Source organism: Cherax quadricarinatus, chromosome 85 (genome assembly GCF_038502225.1).
Source record: "Cherax quadricarinatus isolate ZL_2023a chromosome 85, ASM3850222v1, whole genome shotgun sequence".
Taxonomy (NCBI): Eukaryota; Metazoa; Arthropoda; class Malacostraca; order Decapoda; family Parastacidae; genus Cherax; species Cherax quadricarinatus.
In genome coordinates this window covers 11302689-11324911 of record NC_091376.1, presented here as the reverse complement: position 1 = coordinate 11324911, position 22223 = coordinate 11302689, and the positions used below count along the sequence as shown (strand labels likewise).

At 42.5% G+C, this 22223-nt stretch overlaps 1 protein-coding gene across 11 annotated transcripts in view; it reads left to right on the top strand.

The window, feature by feature from the left end:
• The window catches only part of LOC128703166 (serine-rich adhesin for platelets-like), a 434412-nt gene that overhangs the window by 336428 nt on the left and 75761 nt on the right, over positions 1 to 22223 (top strand). For all 11 annotated transcript variants that reach the window (XM_070103364.1, XM_070103362.1, XM_070103361.1 and 8 more), the window contains one exon: positions 15932 to 16037. In XM_070103364.1, the coding sequence (XP_069959465.1) occupies positions 15932 to 16037 (106 nt within the window). The remainder of the gene's footprint in view (positions 1 to 15931; positions 16038 to 22223) is intronic.

Genomic DNA, 22223 nt, shown 5'->3' with positions numbered 1-22223 from the left:
CGTACCTGAAATCTTGCATGTGTATGAGACAGAAAAAATACACCAGCAATCCCACCATTGTCTAAAACAATTACAGGCTTCCGTTTTACACTCACTTGGCAGGACGGTAGTACCTCCCTGGGCGGTTGCTGTCTACCAACCTACTACCTAGGTCTGATATGTTTATACTTGCATATTAAGTTAGCAATAGAGCTAGGCCTAAAAAATACATTTACAATACACAAATTACTTGCTATAAAATATTTTTGTCCCTAGCTTATAGTGAGTGGTGAATATATTTATTGTAGGAAGTCTGAATAAATGAAGACTGGATATAATTAATTGAAAACCACTGTATTAGTGAAAAGCCATAAAGTGAAGCTCTGTAAAGTGGGACCTGCCTGTATATTGGTTTAAATTTGTATTTACTTTTTTCTTTTACTATAATATTTATTTGAGAAGTGTGTATTGTGCTGACATACATATGGCAAACAGTTTATTAAAGGCTATTAATATGGCAGCTTGGAAGCTACCAATTTATTGTTTAGGTTAAGTTACATAAACCTGTAAAAATGTATATTTAACAACTAAAAGTCCAATAGACCAGCTAACCAGTAGGGGATTCTCTTGTACATATTGCCGGTCTCACACTCCAACAGCCCATCATGTCATAAAAACCACTTGTTATATTGCAGTGAGTGGAGACAAATTGATTTCTATTCCTTGATATGCTGTAACAGTGTGAATATTGTAACATTTATGAAGAGATTTAAAGAAACAGCTGGACTTGAGTTGTGGAGGTGAGAAGAACATAGCTGGCACTTGAAGGGAGGGCTGGGGATGTTGCTGTTTGAAAAACCCTCTGAACTGTGATGTCATCACTCTTCTGGCCCACCTTGCTAAAATATAAGGAAATGTTTTTGTAATTTTTTTGTTACCCAATTCATTTTTTTTTTTTCAACAAGTCTGCCGTCTCCCACCGAGGCAGGGTAACCCAAAAAAGAAAGAAAATTCCCAAAAAGAAAATACTTTCATCATCATTCAACACTTTCACCACACTCACACATTATCACTGTTTTTGCAGAGGTGCTCAGAATACAACAGTTTAGAAGCATACACATATAAAGATACACAGCATATCCCTCCAAACTGCCAATATCCCAAACCCCTCCTTTAAAGTGCAGGCACTGTACTTCCCATTTCCAGGACTCAAGTCCGACTATATGAAAATAACCGGTTTCCCTGAATCCCTTCGCTAAATATTACCCTGCTCACACTCCAACAGATCGTCAGGTCCCAAGTACCATTCGTCTCCATTCACTCCTATCTAACACGCTCACGCACGCTTGCTGGAAGTCCAAGCCCCTTGCCCACAAAACCTCCTTTACCCCCTCTCTCCAACCCTTTCGAGGACGACCCCTACCCCGCCTTCCTTCCCCTATAGATTTATATGCTTTCCATGTCATTCTACTTTGATCCATTCTCTCTAAATGACCAAACCACCTCAACAACCCCTCTTCTGCCCTCTGACTAATACTTTTATTAACTCCACACCTTTTCCTAATTTCCACACTCCGAATTTTCTGCATAATATTTACACCACACATTGCCCTTAAACAGGACATCTCCACTGCCTCCAACCGTCTCCTCGCTCCTGCATTTACCACCCAAGCTTCACACCTATATAAGAGTGTTGGTACTACTATACTTTCATACATTCCCTTCTTTGCCTCCATAGATAACGTTTTTTGACTCCACATATACCTCAACGCACCACTCACCTTTTTTTCCTCATCAATTCTATGATTAACCTCATCCTTCATAAATCCATCCGCTGACACGTCAACTCCCAAGTATCTGAAAACATTCACTTCTTCCATACTCCTCCTCCCCAATTTGATATCCAATTTTTCTTTATCTAAATCATTTGATACCCTCATCACCTTACTCTTTTCTATGTTCACTTTCAACTTTCTACCTTTACACACATTCCCAAACTCATCCACTAACCTTTGCAATTTTTCTTTAGAATCTCCCATAAGCACAGTATCATCAGCAAAAAGTAACTGTGTCAATTCCCATTTTGAATTTGATTCCCCAAAATTTAATCCCACCCCTCTCCCGAACACCCTAGCATTTACTTCCTTTACAACCCCATCTATAAATATATTAAACAGCCATGGTGACATTACACATCCCTGTCTAAGACCTACTTTTACCGGGAAGTAGTCTCCCTCTCTTCTACACACCCTAACCTGAGCCTCACTATCCTCATAAAAACTCTTTACAGCATTTAATAACTTACCACCTATTCCATATACTTGCAACATCTGCCACATTGCTCCTCTATCCACTCTATCATATGCCTTTTCTAAATCCATAAATGCAATAAAAACTTCCCTACCTTTATCTAATTCTAAATACTGTTCACATATATGCTTCAATGTAAACACTTGATCTACACATCCCCTACCCACTCTGAAACCTCCTTGCTCATCCGCAATCCTACATTCTGACTTACCTCTAATTTTTTCAGTTATAACCCTACCATACACTTTTCCTGGTATACTCAGTAAACTTTTTCCTCTATAATTTTTAGTCTCTTTTGTCCCCTTTCCCTTTATATAAAGGGACTATACATGCTCTCTGCAAATCCCTAGGTACCTTCCCCTCTTTCATACATTTATTAAACAAAAGTACCAACCACTCCAACACTATATCCCCCCTGCTTTTAACATTTCTGTCATGATCCCATCAGTTCCAGCTGCTTTACCCCCTTTCATTCTACGTAATGCCTCACGTACCTCCCCCACACTTACATTCTGCTCTTCTTCACTCCTAAAAGATGGCATACCTCCCTGACCAGTGCATGAAATTACTGCCTCTCTTTCTTCCTTAACATTTAAAAGTTCCTCAAAATATTCTCGCCATCTACCTAATATCTCCATCTCCCCATCTACTAACTCCCCTACTCTGTTTTTAACTGACAAATCCATACTTTCCCTAAGCTTTCTTAACTTGTTTAACTCACTCCAAAATTTTTTCTTATTTTCATTAAAATTTCTTGACAGTGCCTCTCCCACTCTATCATCTGCTTTCCTTTTGCACTCTCTCACCACGCTCTTTACCTTTCTTTTACTCTCCATATACAGTGGACCCCCGCTTAACGATCACCTCCAAATGCGACCAATTATGTAAGTGTATTTATGTAAGTGCGTTTGTACGTGTATGTTTGGGGGTCTGAAATGGACTAATCTACTTCACAATATTCCTTATGGGAAAAAATTCGGTCAGTACTGGCACCTGAACATACTACTGGAATGAAAAAAGTTCGTTAACCGGGGGTCCACTGTACTCTGCTCTTCTTATAACACTTCTGCTTTGTAAAAACTTCTCATAAGCTACCTTTTTCTCTTTTATCACACCCTTTACTTCATTATTCCACCAATCACTCCTCTTTCCTCCTGCCCCCACCCTCCTATAACCACAAACTTCTGCCCCACATTCTAATACTGCATTTTTAAAACTATTCCAACCCTCTTCAACCCCCCCACTACTCATCTTTGCACTAGCCCACCTTTCTGCCAATAGTCGCTTATATCTCACCCGAACTTCCTCCTCCCTTAGTTTATACACTTTCACCTCCCTCTTACTTGTTGTTGCCACCTTCCTCTTTTCCCATCTACCTCTTACTCTAACTGTAGCTACAACTAAATAATGATCCAATATATCAGTTGCCCCTCTATAAACATGTACATCCTGGAGCCTACATAATCTAATAAACTACCAATACATAATCTAATAAACTACTTTCATTACCTTCTACATCATACCTTGTATATTTATTTATCCTCTTTTTCATAAAATATGTATTACTTATTACCAAATCTCTTTCTACACATAGCTCAATTAAAGGCTCCCCATTTACATTTACCCCTGGCACCCCAAATTTACCTACTACTCCCTCTATAACATTTTTACCCACTTTAGCATTGAAATCCCCAACCACCATTACTCTCACACTTGATTCAAAACTCCCCACACATTCACTCAACATTTCCCAAAATCTCTCTTTCCTCTACACTTCTCTCTTCTCCAGGTGCATACACGCTTATTATAACCAATTCATGTCTGCATAAATAACTCATTAGATGTGTAACCAGATATAAACATGTAAATATGTAATTCATTACCACTCTAGCTTGATTAGGTATCAAAATTTTGGCAGCCCAGTCCCTGGACCCATTATATGCCTTTGTAATCTTTTGACTACTTCCTACAGGATGGGTATGGGGTACATAATAAAGTTATTAATATTATAACTGGCAAGATGGAGATTGAATAAGTGATGGTGAATATGTTATTCTTTTTTTGGGGAAAGGCCATTTCTCACCTCGGTGGGAAATGGCCAGTGTGTTAAGAAAGTGTATACAGCCTCTCCTTACTTAACGACAGAGCTCCATTCTTGCGACCATGTTGGTTAACAAATTTGTCACTAAGTGAGGAGCACACTATAATGGTAGTGGATTTGTGTCAACCATTTTTTATATTAATTTAATGTTACCTTTGCAACATTTATAACATTTCTGGTATATTTTTGAATGTTCATACAGTAGTGTACTGTATATTGTATTAAACAAAATAGAGGAAATCAGCTCTAATATACATTATTTATGTATGCATACTGGTCAAAGAACCTGTTGTAAGTGAGTCGTTGGTAAATGAGTGTACGTTGCTAAGTGAGGAGAGGCTGTATATTTTATACTTCTGTTTTCTGTTTATTTTTGTTTAATTTTTTAAACTCATTGGTTGTATCCCACCAGGGTAGGGTGACCCAAAAAAAAGAACAACTTTTACCATCACTCACTATCACTGTCTTGCCAGATGCCCCTCCACCCCTCCTTCAGAGTGCAGGCACTGTACTTAACACCTCTTGGACTTAGGTCTGGTTAGTCGGACTTGTCAAAAAATCTTAATTGTGTCGTTTACTTATGCTAGCATTTTTTCGTGAGACTCTTGATTATATTGATAAAGTGTTATACAGTATTGTATATGTAGTTGTTCCAAATTTGTGTGTGTGTGTACTCGCCTAGTTGTGGTTACAGGGGTCAAGTCACAGCTCCTGGCCCCGCCTCTTCACTGGCTGCTACTGGGTCACACTTCCCGCTCCATGAGCTTTATCATACCTCTTCTTAAAGCTATGAATTAATCCTGCCTGCACTACATTGCTTCCCAAACTATTCCACTTCCTGACAATTCTGTGACTGTAGAAATGCTTCCTGACATCCCTGTGATTCATCTCCGGATTATTCTGTCTCTGTCCACCTTGTCAATTCCTCTCGGTATTTTATATGTTCCCCTTATCTCTTCTGTCCTCCAGTGTTGTCAGGTCGATTTCCCTTAACCTCTCCTCGTAGGACATACCCCTTAGCTCCGGGACTTGTGTATGTATGTACACTCGCCAATTGTGGTTGCAGGGGTCGAGACTCGGCTCCTGGCCCCACCTCTTTACTGATCGCTACTAGGTCCTCTCTCTCCCTGCTCCATGAGCTTTATCATACCTCATCTTAAAGCTATGTATGGTTCCTGCCTCCACTACATCACTTGGTAGACTATTAGACTTTCTGACTCATCTGAGTCTTCAACTTCCAATTGTGACCCCTTGTTTCTGTGTCTCCTCTCTGGAATATCCTGTCTTTGTCCACCTTATCTATTCCATGCAGTATTTTGTACGCTGTTATCATGTCTCCCGTAACCTTCCTGTCCTCCAGTGTCGTGTGTGTATGTGGGCAGGAGACCTTTGGAAGTAAATTGAAATGAAGGTTCTTATGATTCAGGAAGCTTGTGTCAGTATGTTTATGAATATGAATATGAATGGGCAATTACTGAAAGGATGAAAAATCTGTGTACGTACAGTATATGCTGTATTTGAGAAGTATTAATAGGAATATTAGAAATTAAAGTGTAGGGTGATAGTGAAGTGACAGTATTATGTAGTTTGTTGAATAAGATGTATGCAAAATGTACATGCAGATGGGTGTTGAGCTTTGTTTCTATGTGACTGAGGAAGAAACAGAAGTCTTTTAGGTGGAGATTGATAAATTAAGGCAAGTCAGATAAATAATATCTAGAGTAAACACCGAAACTATGGAGTAAGGAAGTACAGCACAAAAAAGAGAACACAGTATATTAAGAAAAAATTTCAAACATTGAAATGTACAGTTATGCAAAGCATTTTGGGTGGCTATACAGATCATTCTGAGTGTGGTTATATAGATCATTCTCACTCTTACTTGTAACCTATTTTTTAATCTATTCAAGGTATTGGCTTTGATGACATTACAGTGCCTGCAGAAATAATCTTGACCTTCCCTTTATTATTATGTAAATTGTTAAAAAGCAACAATATAAACATTATAGAGCAAAAATTATAATACTTGGTACATATATTAACATTTTATCATCATCCACTTGGCCATGATGATCATTTGAAGCTGTTCAGGTATGTTTTCCCTCAATATTTCTGAAGTAATCAGTGGATAACTGGTTGACCAAATATCCTTGATGTTCTGTTGCAGGCATGACATGGATGAAATTTGGCAGGACTCCATCTTTTTCATGGTATTCCAGGCATTCTCAATAGGACTGAGGTCTGAACTACTCCCTGACCACTGTAAAACCTCTATTTCTCTCAGCAAGCCACTTTTTTTTTTTTGTGACAGGGGATGTTATCATGTAATTATGGTATACAGGTGGTGCAGCCATGAATTTCAAAAATGTACAGCAGATGGTCCTTGAATGATGATGTAGTAGTTGGCTTTCATTGTAACATCATTGTAACATTGATGATTGTGGGTGCTTTACAGGGCTCATTGTGTATGCAGAGTCATATCTGCTGATGGAGGGGACACCTCACCTTGCTTTGACCACCTTGAACTGAAATGTAGATGCATCTGACTACATGGCTTTTCCTGCCATTAACACTCCAGTGCACATATTTTCTGGCAAACTGCCTCTTCAAGGGGGGCTCCTTGGCGTGGTGAAGAGGCTCTTGGTCTGAGGAATTAGACCTGTTGGTCTCCTTCCTCAGACCGAACCTAATTACCCCCCAATCCCCCATTCCCTATCCCATCCTCCCCTTTTTCCTTTCTTCCTCCTCCTCCTCCCAACCCCTCCCTTTTGCCCTTCCTTTTTTTTTTTTTTTTTTCCCACAGGCACGCTAGTTCCTAGGTAGGGGAAAGGGTACCGGGGTCCATCCCATTCCGTTGAGGTTCTTGGCGGTGGCGTAGTTTGCCGTGGAATCTGGATTGCCTGGGGATGTCCCGATCCCTCTCTGGTATCCCGGAGGGTGGCTTTGGGTGTCTCTCGGGCGATGGGTGTATCTCTGGAAGCCACCTTTCGGATTCCGGGGGTGGTGGCCGAAGGAGGTATGCTTTATGGCGGATTTCCGGCTGCCCTCTCTTTTGTCCACCGAGGTAGCTCGGCAGATGTGAGGTTGCTATCCTGGATTGCCGGTTTACTGGCATGATGGGTAGGGTATGGCACGGGTTCCATGCTGCATCTGCGTAACTTGCAGTGCTGAGGTCCTCTTGGGCGCGGAGGGAGATTTCTGGCCCTTTCATTCCTCCTAGGAACTATTCCTCCCCGGTCCCCCCTTTTTTTTATTCTTTTTTTTATTTTTATTTTCTTTTCTTTCTTTTTTTTCTTAAAAACAAAAAGAAAGAAGTAACCTAACCATGGCAGCCCTAGTCCATGAACCTGCTACCCCCGGGCCCCTTCTTGATACCGCACCCCGTTCTGACCCCGCCTCGTCTTTGGACCACTCTTCGGACACTCCTCATGCCTCTGTACCTCTTGCCGGTGCTGTTTCCTCACCCGCTTCAGGTACTGAGGCCTTGACTGACTCCTTCGATTTATCTGACCTTCGCTCTCCTCTGACTATGCTTCCGGCCTCTCCCTCTACGGTGCGGCAATTTTCGAATCGCCGGCCCATTCCACGTCGGACCAACTCTAATCCCACGCCTAAACGCCAACGACAATTACCTGCTGATGATACTTCTCCACCTTCTCGTTCTTCTCAGAAAAGATCGACACGTCCTTCACTACCTTTCCACGCTCAGTTTCAGACTGCACAATGGACTAAATTCTTCACTTTACGACCGACTTCCTCTACTGCCTATCTTTCTGACCACAGTACAGTATTGGCAAGGCACTCCTATCCATGTTGGTAAAGATATTTCTTTTCATGCTCTTAAGAGCGGTACGCGCATCATCACCATACAGAATGCTACCCAGGCTCATGAGCTTTCTCGTCTTTCCCATATCGATACTGTTCCTGTCACTATTGAAAAACATCATTCCCTCAATTCTTGTAGTGGTACCGTCATTCTGCCCCATACCATAGTTCAACAAAATTTCCAGACATGTGGCACTGACATTCTTGAACAGCTGGAACTCCAAGATCTCCCAATCCTCAAGGTAGACACTTACGTTCTTCCTGCCCGCGGGCGGAGACAATACCATAGCAATGTGGCTCGTTTAACTTTTGACAGCTGTGAACTCCCATCCTCAGTTTATGTAGCAGGACATCGGTTACAGGTTCGAAAGGTGATCCCTACACCGCAACAGTGTAGAAATTGCTGGCGATTTGGCCATCCAGCGAAATATTGCAGATCTATCGCCGAATGCCCAGTCTGTGGTGCCGATGACCATTCTAATACGTCTTGCAATCGACCTCCCTCTTGCCTTAATTGTCATGAGGCTCGCCCTTCGTACTGTTGCCGTTGTCAAGTCTACTTAAACGAGCGGGAAATCCGTTACCTCAAAGAGGCAGAAGGTCTCCCTTATGCCATGGCAGTTTCTCATCTCTGCCTCCAAGGGAGACTACCTAGTGTTTCTTATTCCCGTGTTTCAAAACGTCCCCCCACTTCTGGGATCCCATCTTCTGCAACCACCTCTGTGGTTACCTCTCCCATAGTCACTCCTGTATCTAATTCTTTTGCTGTCCTAGGCTCAGACGTCCCTACTTCAACGCCTCAGTCTGATCTCGCTTCTTCGTGTTCTCCCTCACAAGCCTCAGTAGCGACGAGATCTCGTATGACACCTCCTCCCAATCGTCCCTCTACTTCTCAAAAGTCAAAAAAAGGTCCGTTAACACCTCCTACCCATCTTCCACCTCCTCATTTTACCTTCCCCATCTCTGTACCTGGTTCTTTCCCTCTCACTGGCTCTGTTACAAGTGTAGAGGTTCACCCTCCTCCTCGTACTGTACCTTCCTCCCCTGTTCCCTCCCAAGTTTCTTCCTCTTCTGCCACCTCCCAGGTTTCTGCCTCTTCTGTCCCCTTCCATGCTTTTCCAGTTCCCTCCACCCTTTTGCCCCCCCCCTACCTTAGTACAGTCCATTACAGTTCCAATCTTTACTCATCCTCCCCCTACCATTTCCAATATTGTCTCCCATACGACGTCTCTGAATTCCAAAACACTTGAAGCAATCTCTGAATATGAATATATTGCAGAGACTAAACCATCAATAGACACTGATCCACCCTCCGTTCCTTCTCTCTCCTCTGCTCCATCTGCGCAACTCCTTTCTTCACAGCGCACCGTTCCTTCGCTGCTTGAACGTTTTCCACTGCCTCCGCATGTGGACTTTTCTAACCCCTCTAGTCCATAGGAACCCTTACCTGCGGATTTCAGGTATCTTTATCATTGCCAATCATGGCCTATTTACAGTGGAATATACGCGGCCTCAGGGGTAATCGGGGTGAGCTTCAGATGTTACTCTCCCAGTTTTTCCCTGTTGGTGTTTGCTTACAGGAACCAAGATTACACTCTGCTGTTATCTCTCCCATCTCAGGCAATAATTTATTGTATTCTTCAGATCCTTTTCCTGATGGGACCTTTAATGAAAGTGCCCTTCTTCTACGCACTGATATTCCGTACCGTCAGCTATTTGTTTGTACCTCGCTGCATTACACAGCAGCCCGTATCCACTTGCATAGGTGGTATACGCTCTGTTCTTTATATCTCTCTCCTTCTCGGGCATTATCTATTCCGGATATTGCCTTTCTTGTTTCGTCATTACCACCACCGATTCTGTTACTTGACGATTTTAATGCCCACCACTTCCTCTGGGGGGGGGGTCTCACTGTGATTCCCGTGGCATTCAGTTAGAGGCTTTTCTTGCCACCCACCCCCTCCATGTTTTAAATACAGGTACTCGCACCCATTTTGATCTTCGGACTCTCACTCTCTCTTGCATCGATCTCTCAGTCTGCTCTTCCTCCGCCGCATTAAACTTCACTTGGTCTGTTCTCCCAGACTTACATGACAGCGATCATTTCCCAATCATTCTTACTTCCCCTTCATATTCACCACCTCTTCGCATCCCATGCTGGCAATTTGATCAGGCAAATTGGAACCTTTACTCACACCTAACTGTTTTTAGAGAGGTTCCTTCTTCGTCCTCCATCGATGAGCTTTTACACCTCTTCTCGTCCTCCGTTTTAACCGCAGCTTCTAATTGTATACCCCAAACTTCGGGCAGGTATTCTCAGAAATGCGTGCCTTGGTGGTCTCCTGCTTGTGCTCGTGCAGTACGTTTGAAACGCGCTGCATGGGGCAGGTACCGGTACAATAGAACCACGGAAAGACTTCTTGATTTTAAGCAGAAGCGTGCAATTGCTCGCCGTGTCATCCGTGACGCTAAACGCACTTGCTGGCGAGATTGTCTCCACCATCACCTCTGCTTCCTCTATGAGTGCAGTCTGGAAAAAAGTACGAAAACTGAGTGGTAAATATTCTCCTGACCCGGCTCCTGTTCTGCGGGTTGCCGGTGTTGATATAGCAAACCCACTAGATGTTGCCAATGAAATTGGCAATCATCTGGTCCGTATTTCTCAGGGACTCCATCTATGCCCCTCGTTTCTTTCCTCAAAATCTGCCAGAGAGTTAGTACCCTTGGACTTTTCTTCTCTCAGAGAAGAACAGTATAATGTGCCTTTTACACTTCAAGAACTGGAGGCAACACACTCAGCTTGCCGATCATCGGCAGCTGGGTCCGACGACATTCATATTCGTATGCTAAACATTTACATCAGTCAGCCCTTGCAGTCCTATTATGCCTTTACAATCTTATTTGGTCACAAGGAGTTCTTCCACAGCTGTGGAAATCTGCCATTGTTCTCCCTTTCCGCAAACCAGGCACTACGGAACATGAAGCCTCCCACTATCGTCCCATTGCTCTTACCAGTGCAGTTTGCAAAGTGATGGAATGCCTGGTAAATAGACGTTTAGTGTGGTATTTAGAGACACAACAGTCTCTCCACTCGTCAATATGGCTTTCGTAAGGGACGTTCTACCATAGACCACTTACTACGCTTGGATACGTATGTTCGTAATGCCTTTGCGAATAACCACTCAGTTATTGCCATATTTTTTGACCTTGAGAAGGCATATGACACAACTTGGAGGTATAATATTTTAGCCCAAGCCCACTCCTTAGGCCTTCGAGGCAATCTACCATCCTTCCTTAAGAACTTTTTAACTGACAGGCATTTTCGTGTTCGGGTTAATAATGTGCTCTCCCCGGACTTTATCCAAGCTGAAGGTGTCCCCCAGGGATGTGTTCTGAGCACAACACTTTTTCTCCTTGCTATTAATGATTTGGCCTCTAGTCTACCATCAAATATTTGGTCATCACTCTATGTTGATGACTTCGCTATTGCCTGTGCAGGCGCTGACTGTCACCTCATTACAGTTTCTCTCCAGCATGCAGTCGACCGTGTTTCCAATTGGGCCACCACACATAGGTTTAAATTTTCCAGCACTAAAACCCACCAAATTACTTTCACTAGACTCTCTGTCATCTCCGATCATCCTTTGTACCTCTATGGCTCCCGTATCCCTGAACGTGATACAGTCAAGTTTCTGGGCCTCCTCTTTGACCGTAGGTTATCCTGGAAACCTCACATTACCTCTCTGAAGGCAACTTGTCACAGCTGGCTGAACCTTCTTAAAACCCTTGCTCATCTTTCATGGGGAGCTGATCGTCGAACCCTCCTTCGCCTACATTCCACCCTCATTTTATCGAAACTTGATTATGGTGACCAGATCTATTCAGCGGCATCTCTTGCTACTCTCTCTCTAGCCTTAACCCCATTCATCACCAAGGATTACGTTTATGCCTTGGTGCTTTTCGCTCTTCCCCTGTCGAGAGCCTCTATGCAGAAGCGAACGTTCCATCCTAATCCGATCGCTGTGATGCCCATTGCCTTTGCTACTATGTACGCTCTCATGATCTCTGCAATCCTTCCATTTATAGAATGGTCACTGATATTAGTAGACATTCTTTATTTGTTCGCTGCCCCTGTTTACTCCGGCTCTTCTCTTTTCGCCTTCATTCGCTCTTGTCTTCTCTTCAGTTACCACCTTTCTATGTTCATGTAGCATCTCACTTTTCCCTACCCCCCTGGGAAGTTCCAGCTGTTCGAGTCTGTTCTTTCTCTCTCCCTTGCTCGAAAGCCCAACTGTTTACGGTTGCTTCCCGCTCTCTTTCTTGACCACTTCCACTCTCATTCTCATGCCATTGCTGTGTACACAGATGGCTCTAAGTCTTCTGATGGCATAAGATTCGCAGCAGTGTTTCCGGACAGCATCGTACGAGGGCATTTACTATCTTTGGCTAGTATTTTTACTGCTGAATTGTATGCCATCCTTGCAGCACTTATCCGTATTGCATCTATGCCTGTGTCATCATTTGTGGTTGTCTCAGACTCCCTTAGTGCTTTACAGGCTATACAGAAATTTGATACACCTCATCCCTTAGTCCTCCGTATCCAACTTTGGCTACGCCGCATCTTTACCAAGCATAAAGATATTGTTTTTTGTTGGGTCCCTGGTCATGTAGACGTACAGGGCAATGAACAGGCAGACACTGCTGCGCGGTCAGCAGTACATGACCTACCAGTTTCATATAGAGGTATTCCATTTATGGACTATTTTGCTGCAATATCTTCCCACCTTCACACCCGTTGGCAACAATGTTGGTCTACTATGCTCGGCAACAAACTTCAGTCTATTAAACCGAGTATAGGTTACTGGCCGTCTTCTTATCACCAGTGTCGAGGTTGGGAGACTACTCTCTCCCGTCTTCGCATTGGCCATACTCGTCTTACTCATGGATATCTCATGGAGAGGCGCCCTGCTCCTCTCTGTGAGAATTGCCAAGCTCAATTATCAGTCAGCCACATTCTGTTGGACTGCCCACTTTATCAACGAGCACGCAGAATTTACCTCCGTCGTCGTCTTCGCTCCGCTGCTCTCTCTTTACCTTCCCTTCTCGCTGATGGACCCACCTTTCATCCGGACTCTCTCATTGACTTTTTGACAACAACTGACTGACTTCACAAATTCTGATACCTTCAGCCCTTTCTACTTCAATCTCTTGCTACCCTCTACCCCTGTACTATCCCCTGCCTTGCTGTTTTCTGTGACCTACTGATCATCCCTCCTCCCTTCTGCCACCCAATACCCTCGCTTCCTTCCCTACCCTGCAGCGCTGTATAGCCCTTGTGGCTTAGCGCTTCTTTTTGATTATAATAATAATCTGGCAAACTGCAGGTGTTCCTTCTTCATATGGGATGTGAGTAGGGGTTTCCTTGCAGCACTACAACTTGGTAGGCAGAGGTCTCTTTTACAGGTGTTGATGGATGCACTGAATTAAGGATCATCCAGGAGTTCAGGATGTATTTCTTTTAGCTGTAATGCAGTCATATGTATACATATTTCTACCTAGCTTCCTGTGCAGAATATTATTTGTGTGTTCAGATGTCTTCTTTGGTCATCCAAGATGATTGCAAGCACAACCATTACACTGGACTTTGCTTGTCCAGTACAGTGGCAGATTTACTTCAGGAACTTTTCTTGTCACCAAGCCAACATACAGGCTTTTTTCCCTCACCTTTGAACACCCATATTTATTCACTTGGCACAAAATTACACTGCATTTAATACAGCTCCAAATTCTGGGCACTAGGGGATAGAGCAATGCAGCAGGAACACTTTATCTCACTGCTGTATGAAGGCATTCTGAGAGGTCACACATACTACAGATGAAGAATATCATTAAATATGCAGTATAATGGAGGCTGCACCACCTTTAGACATGATGGAGCCCTCTGTCACAAAGCCAGGAAAGTAACCAAGTGGCTTGCTTAGAAAAATATTGAGGTTTTTAGTGGCCAGGAAATAGTTCAGACCTCAATTATATTGAGAATATATCTGGAATATAATGTAAAAGAAGATGGAATCCTGCTACATTTCATTGCTGTAGTGCCTGAAGAAAATAAAAAATATTTGGGTCAACCACGTACCCAGTGATAACTTCAGGATTCTGAGTGAAAGTAATTCCCATACAGCTTCAAATAGTCATCAAAGCCAAAATATTTGTTTTTATTGGCAGATGTTGCAGGTGTATGGTGCAGGAGGTAGGTTACTGAAAGCAGTGAAGAGTTTTTACAAGGATAGTGAGGCTCAAGTTAGAGTATGTAGGAAAGAGGGAGATTATTTCCCAGTAAAAGTAGGCCTTAGACAAGGATGTGTGATGTCACCGTGGTTGTTTAATATATTTATAGATGGGGTTGTAAGAGAAGTAAATGGGAGGGTCTTGGCAAGAGGCGTGGAGTTAAAAGATAAAGAATCACACATAAAGTGGGAGTTGTCACAGTTGCTCTTTGCTGATGATACTGTGCTCTTGGGAGATTCTGAAGAGAAGTTGCAGAGATTGGTGGATGAATTTGGTAGGGTGTGCAAAAGAAGAAAATTGAAAGTGAATACAGGAAAGAGTAAGGTTATGAGGATAACAAAAAGATTAGGTGATGAAAGATTGGATATCAGATTGGAGGGAGAGAGTATGGAGGAGGTGAATGTATTCAGATATTTGGGAGTGGACATGTCAGCGGATGGGTCTATGAAAGATGAGGTGAATCATAAAATTGATGAGGGGAAAAGGGTGAGTGGTGCACTTAGGAGTCTGTGGAGACAAAGAACTTTGTCCTTGGAGGCAAAGAGGGGAATGTATGAGAGTATAGTTTTACCAACGCTCTTATATGGGTGTGAAGCATGGGTGATGAATGTTGCAGCGAGGAGAAGGCTGGAGGCAGTGGAGATGTCATGTCTGAGGGCAATGTGTGGTGTGAATATAATGCAGAGAATTCGTAGTTTGGAAGTTAGGAGGAGGTGCGGGATTACCAAAACTGTTGTCCAGAGGGCTGAGGAAGGGTTGTTGAGGTGGTTCAGACATGTAGAGAGAATGGAGCGAAACAGAATAACTTCAAGAGTGTATCAGTCTGTAGTGGAAGGAAGGCGGGGTAGGGGTCGGCCTAGGAAAGGTTGGAGGGAGGGGGTAAAGGAGGTTTTGTGTGCGAGGGGCTTGGACTTCCAGCAGGCATGCGTGAGCGTGTTTGATAGGAGTGAATGGAGACAAATGGTTTTTAATACTTGACGTGCTGTTGGAGTGTGAGCAAAGTAACATTTATGAAGGAGTTCAGGGAAACCGGCAGGCCGGACTTGAGTCCTGGAGATGGGAAGTACAGTGCCTGCACTCTGAAGGAGGGGTGTTAATGTTGCAGTTTAAAAACTGTAGTGTAAAGCACCCTTCTGGCAAGACAGTGATGGAGTGAATGATGGTGAAAGTTTTTCTTTTTCGGGCCACCCTGCCTTGGTGGGAATCGGCCAGTGTGATAATAAAATAAAAAAAATAATTCCATAATGTTTGTTGTTTTTTAATTTCGTAATAATAAAGGGGAAGTCGAGACTATTTTTTCCAGGCACTGTACTTGGCAGCCTATTCCACTCCTTGTTAAAATGAAAGGGAAGTGATGTTTGAGTTCTATATAAAATGTATTATAATTTTATGCAGAAATTTTTGTATAATTTTTCTTTTCTTGTGTAGCAAACTGATAGTCGGGAGCAGCTTGAGCGCACAACCTCTCTCGTCAATCTTGCCACCCCTGACTATGAACTCAGGAAGGCTCAATCATCTAATGACATTTCTTATGGTGAGTACTAAACCTTATTGAGACACTGTGTGCATCTATATGCTTGTAAAAATATGTTATGTAAAATGCAGTACAAAAGTATACAAATGCACACAGTTTTGAAATTTGAATTATAACTAAAAATTAAAGTCACAGGAAATGTAACAGGAAAAAGAGAGGGTATATAATAATCACATTAAAGTTTATACCCTAAAACAGAGAGGAAGAAAAGTGGGGTATCGTATCATCACCAACAAGGAGAACAAGAGTACAGTTTACAGTTACAGTACAAGCAACAGTGCAGTGATAACAGAAGAAAATAATTCTTCAGTCTTCTTGGTAAATCAATGGAGTACAGTCCAGGAGAAAGTAGCGTAGTGTGTGGGACATTATCTGGGACTTTAAAATCTATAACAAACTGAACATTGAAGACATAACATTACAAGCCTACTGATAGCTCTGCTCTTGCAACTACCATGTGTCTAATTCATCATCTTGTCAGTATTGAATACCTGTGACATACAACTTGTCAGATGCAGCACCATCATGGAATCTTGATACCGAGGACACAACCTACTTGCTAACTTCTGGCCCAACTCTTGGGCATGACCTACTTCTACTGGGGAGTTCTTCCTACCAATGATAATGCCTTTGCTACACGTCATACTCAAGTATATGAGTACCAGTATTCTTGCCTGTGCTATGTACCCTGAGGGGTATTTCTAATGGTTATAATTACAACCATAATTTTTAAAGGAGTGGACCGGTAAGCCAGTGGAAGGCCTTGGTCAGATGACCAAAAGCTTCAGCTGCAGGTCATCATATGACCGTGACCCGCGTCAAGAAACACTTGTCCTGTTTCCTGACAAAGCTTACCTTACCTAACCTTGGCTGTGCTCATCACCTGCTCCTAGGCTGAGGGACTGATTAGCTCATTTTCTACTGACTGCTGTATATATTTCTGATGTCTTTATTTTATGTCCGTGTAATGTACTGATAAAACCAGTCGATGGCAAAACATCTACAAGATACCCAGATGTTGCTCATGTCTAATTCATCATGTTTGATCTTGTTAAATCTGGGAGAAGGTAGACAAATTTTTGAAGTTTGACATGTGCTCTTGGGTTGTGAGAAACATAATGTTTATAGAAGGATTATGGGAAACCTGACAATGGTAGAGATCCTGGAGGTGGGAAGAGCAGTTCTTGCACTTCGAAGGATATGCTGAGTTGTTGTTTCACTTGAGGTGTAACGTTTGTGCACTTCTCGAAAGACAGACGGCTAGATAAGAACTGATTGATCATCTGATGTTAACAAAAGTGGTAATGTACAGTATACTGAGAACTTGTATCACTGTTTCTAAAGAATAGTTTGTCTAGCAAACTTGTCTGAGTATCTGTTAATATTCATTTTTCACTTTAAAAATGTGGATAAAATCCATTTCTCAGATAAAATACAATTTTAAATTGTGCCTATATACTCTGTGTCTCGGCATAGTGTTTATTTTTTATAATTAATTCAGCAATGTTAAACTGGTACAGTGGTTGTGAGAGTGTATAGTAGCAATAAATGCAAATAATGAGGGTAAGCTGAAGCAGATGGCTGGAGATTGTCCACCATGTAGTTTAACAAGGCAACGCCCATGTTAAACCTGCTGGCTCAGGCCACTCTGCACACGCCCATACTTTATAATAAAACCAATGCTGCTATAAGGATCAGGCTACCGTCAGCTGTCACATCTCGTACTCAAGCTGAAGTTACTTAAAACACCTTTATCAATGGCTGTTATTGCATGGTGCTATCAGTACCTATTACATTATCCTCGTATTCTAGCAAGCATTTCACCAAACCTTTCATTGAGTCAACTTCATGTTGAGTTACTTAGCTGTTTTAACTTTTAAGGTTTAAATAATAAAATAGTATTACAAGGACCTCAATGGAAATAAGTCACTTTGACGCTTTTTGGGTTATCCTGGTGGGTAATTTACACATACAGGAGGGCCCTGCTATTACAAACACAGATGTAGAATGGCCTGCACACCTGGCTGGAGTTGAACAAATAGTGGAGCAAGCTGGTATTTACAATATGTACAGAAATGTAAGAGTTTTTTTTTTAAATGGGATGGAAAACCTTGTACTATATATATATATGTATGTATATATGTATGTATATATGTATGTATGTATATATATATGTATGTATATATATATATATGTATGTATATATATTCTTTCTTTCAACACACCAGCCATATCCCACCGAGGCGGGGTGGCCCAAAAGGAAAAACAAAAGTGTCTCCCTTCATATTTAGTAATATATACAGGAGAAGGGGTTACTAGCCCCTTGCTCCTGGCATTTTAGTCGCCTCTTACAACACGCATAGCTTACGGAGGAAGAATTCTGTTCCACTTCCCCATGGAGATAAGAGGAAATAAACAAGAACAAGAGCTAGTAAGAAAATAGAAGAAAACCCAGAGGGGTGTGTATACATATGCTTGTACATGTATGTGTAGTGTGACCTAAGTGTAAGCAGAAGTAGCAAGACGTACCTGAAACCTTGCATGTTTATGAGACAGAAAAAAAAACACCAGCAATCCTACCATCGTGTAAAACAATTACAGGCGTACGTTTTACACTCACTTGGCAGGACGGTAGTACCTCCCTGGGCGGTTGCTGTCTACCAACCTACTACCTAGGATATATATATATATATATATATATATATATATATAATATATTTATTTATTTATTTATAAGAGTTTGTGATAAGGTAGACATTGATAATTAGTGCTAGTAGTATCATCATTAACACCACCAGTACCACTACTGCCACCTATACCACCAGTACCACTACTGCCACCTATACCGCCAGTACCACTACTGCCACCTATACCACCAGTACCACTACTGCCACCTATACCACCAGTACCACTACTGCCACCTATACCACCAGTACCACTACTGCCACCTATACCACCGGTACCACTACTGCCACCTATACCACCGGTACCACTACTGCCACCTATACCACCGGTACCTCCACTGGCTTTGCCATCACTACCACCACCTGCACCACTAGTATAATACCACTTATGCTACCAGTACCACCACCTGCACCACCAGTAATACTATTACCACCTACACCACAAGTACCTCCACCTGCATCACCACTGCCACTACCTGCACTACCAGTACCTCCACCTGCATCACCACCACTACCACTTGCATCTTTACCACCTACAACACTACCTCACCACCACCACCTGGATCACTACCACCTACATACCATCTACAACACTACCTGCATCACCACTACCACCTACGTACCATCTACAACACTACGTGCACCACCACCACCTACATCACTGCTGTTACCTGCATCACTACCACCTACATCACTGCTGTTACCTGCATCACTACCACCTACATCACTGCTGTTACCTGCATCACTACCACCTACGTACCATCTACAACACTACCTGCATCACTACTACCACCTATGTACCATCTAAAACACTACCTGCACCACCACCACCTGCACACTACCACCTACGTACCATTTACAACACTACCTGCATCACCACTACCGCCTGCATTACTACCACCTATGTACCATCTACAACTACCAGCACCACCACCACCTGCATCATCACTACCACCTACGTACCATCTGCAACACTACCAGCATTACTACCACCTCAGCACAGTAACAATTATAAAGCCTGCCCACAGGTCGCCTACACTCTTGGTTTATTGCCCAGCTCCAGATTAAATTGCTCGACACAAGGTAGCAATATTACGTTCTCTCAGTGAGGTACACAGTCCATCCAGCCTTGTAAGAAATAAAAAAAAACTGCCTCATTAATATTGCACGAGGCTCCACTCGTCCCAAATTCGGCAGGTTGAGTCTCGCTGCCAACCATTCTTACAACCATGCCACAAACTGTCATGTCCTCTGAAACTTGTATACATTGTATCATTTTATTATATTTAATATCATTGATTAATAAGCATGGAGGTTTCTTCAGTACAATCCTAATGGAATTAGAGGTAGCTGAAATGTAGCTTGTTAATTGCCTTTAACAAGTATTGCCAAGCTCTAAACTCATCAGGGGGAAAAGGAGTGAGGCAATTTGCTTTGGTCCGAGGAAGGGAAGAGTAGCAGCAGTTCCTTAAATGAAAGCTCTTCACCGGTATTCCTTCTTGAGGAATATGGAAGAAGTCGACTCATTCGTAATTAAACGGAATACCATTTTCCAGTTAGTCATAAGATCAGTATTAATTCTTTATATAAAAATATTCTGTCTGGGACATTGTAATTGACGCGCTAACCTGTTTAGCATAAGTAGTAGTGAAGCTTCGATCCTCCGTCTGTTAAGTACGGGAAAAAGGAGCATCATAGAGGTACTTTTGTAGTTGTGACTGGGATAGGAAACATTGGCTTATATAAACCGTATCAAATGCCATGGATACGCAACTTTCACCCGCGAGGCCCGGGTTCGATTCCCGGCATGGGAAAATGTATTTGGGGCTCCGTGGCCTGGCTGGCAAAGCTCTCGCTTCACACGCTGAGGGGTCCGGGTTCGATTCCCGGCAGGATGAAAACAATGGACGCGTTTCCTTACACCCGTTGTCCTGTTTACCTAGCAAGTAGGTACCTGGGTGTTAGTCAACTGGTGTGGGTCGCATCCTGGGGTACAGATTCAGGACCACAATGACTTTCTTGGGGTATCCTGGATGGCTAACCCTCCAGGGTTAAAAATCCGAACAAAATCTTATCTTATCCTTGTAATCCATCTGGGAAAGTATCAGTGGGTTAGCGGACCACCAGCAGCAACAACCTAGTTGACCAAATGTAAATTTTTATTTCTTAGCAAAGGTTACAATGTGTAATTTACATTTTATAAAATGTTAAATAAAAAGAGAGCCAGTAGCATGCCTGAGCATTTCGGACAAACACCGGACGAGCCTGGACTTTGGCCGGTCTCTGGGAGTAAAAAAAAAAAATTAGCTCATCAAAGGTGTAAAAGTAACAGTTGGTGATGTCATGGGTGAGTTACTTTGATCCAGGTGTCGACAGTAGTGAAGAAAAGTTGTTAAACGCGCTTTTATTGGGACAACCTTTCGTTGTATAGCGCTTTTATTGGGACAACCTTTCGCTGTATAGCGCTTTTATTGGGACAACCTTTCGTTGTATAGCGCTTTTATTGGGACAACCTTTCGCTGTATAGCGCTTTTATTGGGACAACCTTTCGTTATATAGCGCTTTTATTGGGACAACCTTTCGTTGTATAGCGCTTTTATTGGGACAACCTTTCGCTATATAGCGCTTTTATTGGGACAACCTTTCGCTGTATAGCGCTTTTATTGGGACAACCTTTCGCTATATAGCGCTTTTATTGGGACAACCTTTCGCTGTATAGCGCTTTTATTGGGACAACCTTTCGTTGTATAGCGCTTTTATTGGGACAACCTTTCGTTGTATAGCGCTTTTATTGGGACAACCTTTCGCTGTATAGCGCTTTTATTGGGACAACCTTTCGCTGTATAGCGCTTTTATTGGGACAACCTTTCGCTGTATAGCGCTTTTATTGGGACAACCTTTCGCTGTATAGCGCTTTTATTGGGACAACCTTTCGCTGTATAGCGCTTTTATTGGGACAACCTTTCGTTATATAGCGCTTTTATTGGGACAACCTTTCGTTATATAGCGCTTTTATTGGGACAACCTTTCGTTATATAGCGCTTTTATTGGGACAACCTTTCGTTATATAGCGCTTTTATTGGGACAACCTTTCGTTATATAGCGCTTTTATTGGGACAACCTTTCGCTATATAGCGCTTTTATTGGGACAACCTTTCGCTGTATAGCGCTTTTATTGGGACAACCTTTTGCTGTATAGCGCTTTTATTGGGACAACCTTTCGCTGTATAGCACTTTTATTGGGACAACCTTTCGTTGTATAGCGCTTTTATTGGGACAACCTTTCGTTGTATAGCACTTTTATTGGGACAACGTTTCGCTGTATAGCGCTTTTATTGGGACAACCTTTCGCTGTATAGCGCTTTTATTGGGACAACCTTTCGCTGTATAGCGCTTTTATTGGGACAACCTTTCGCTGTATAGCGCTTTTATTGGGACAACCTTTCGTTATATAGCGCTTTTATTGGGACAACCTTTCGTTATATAGCGCTTTTATTGGGAC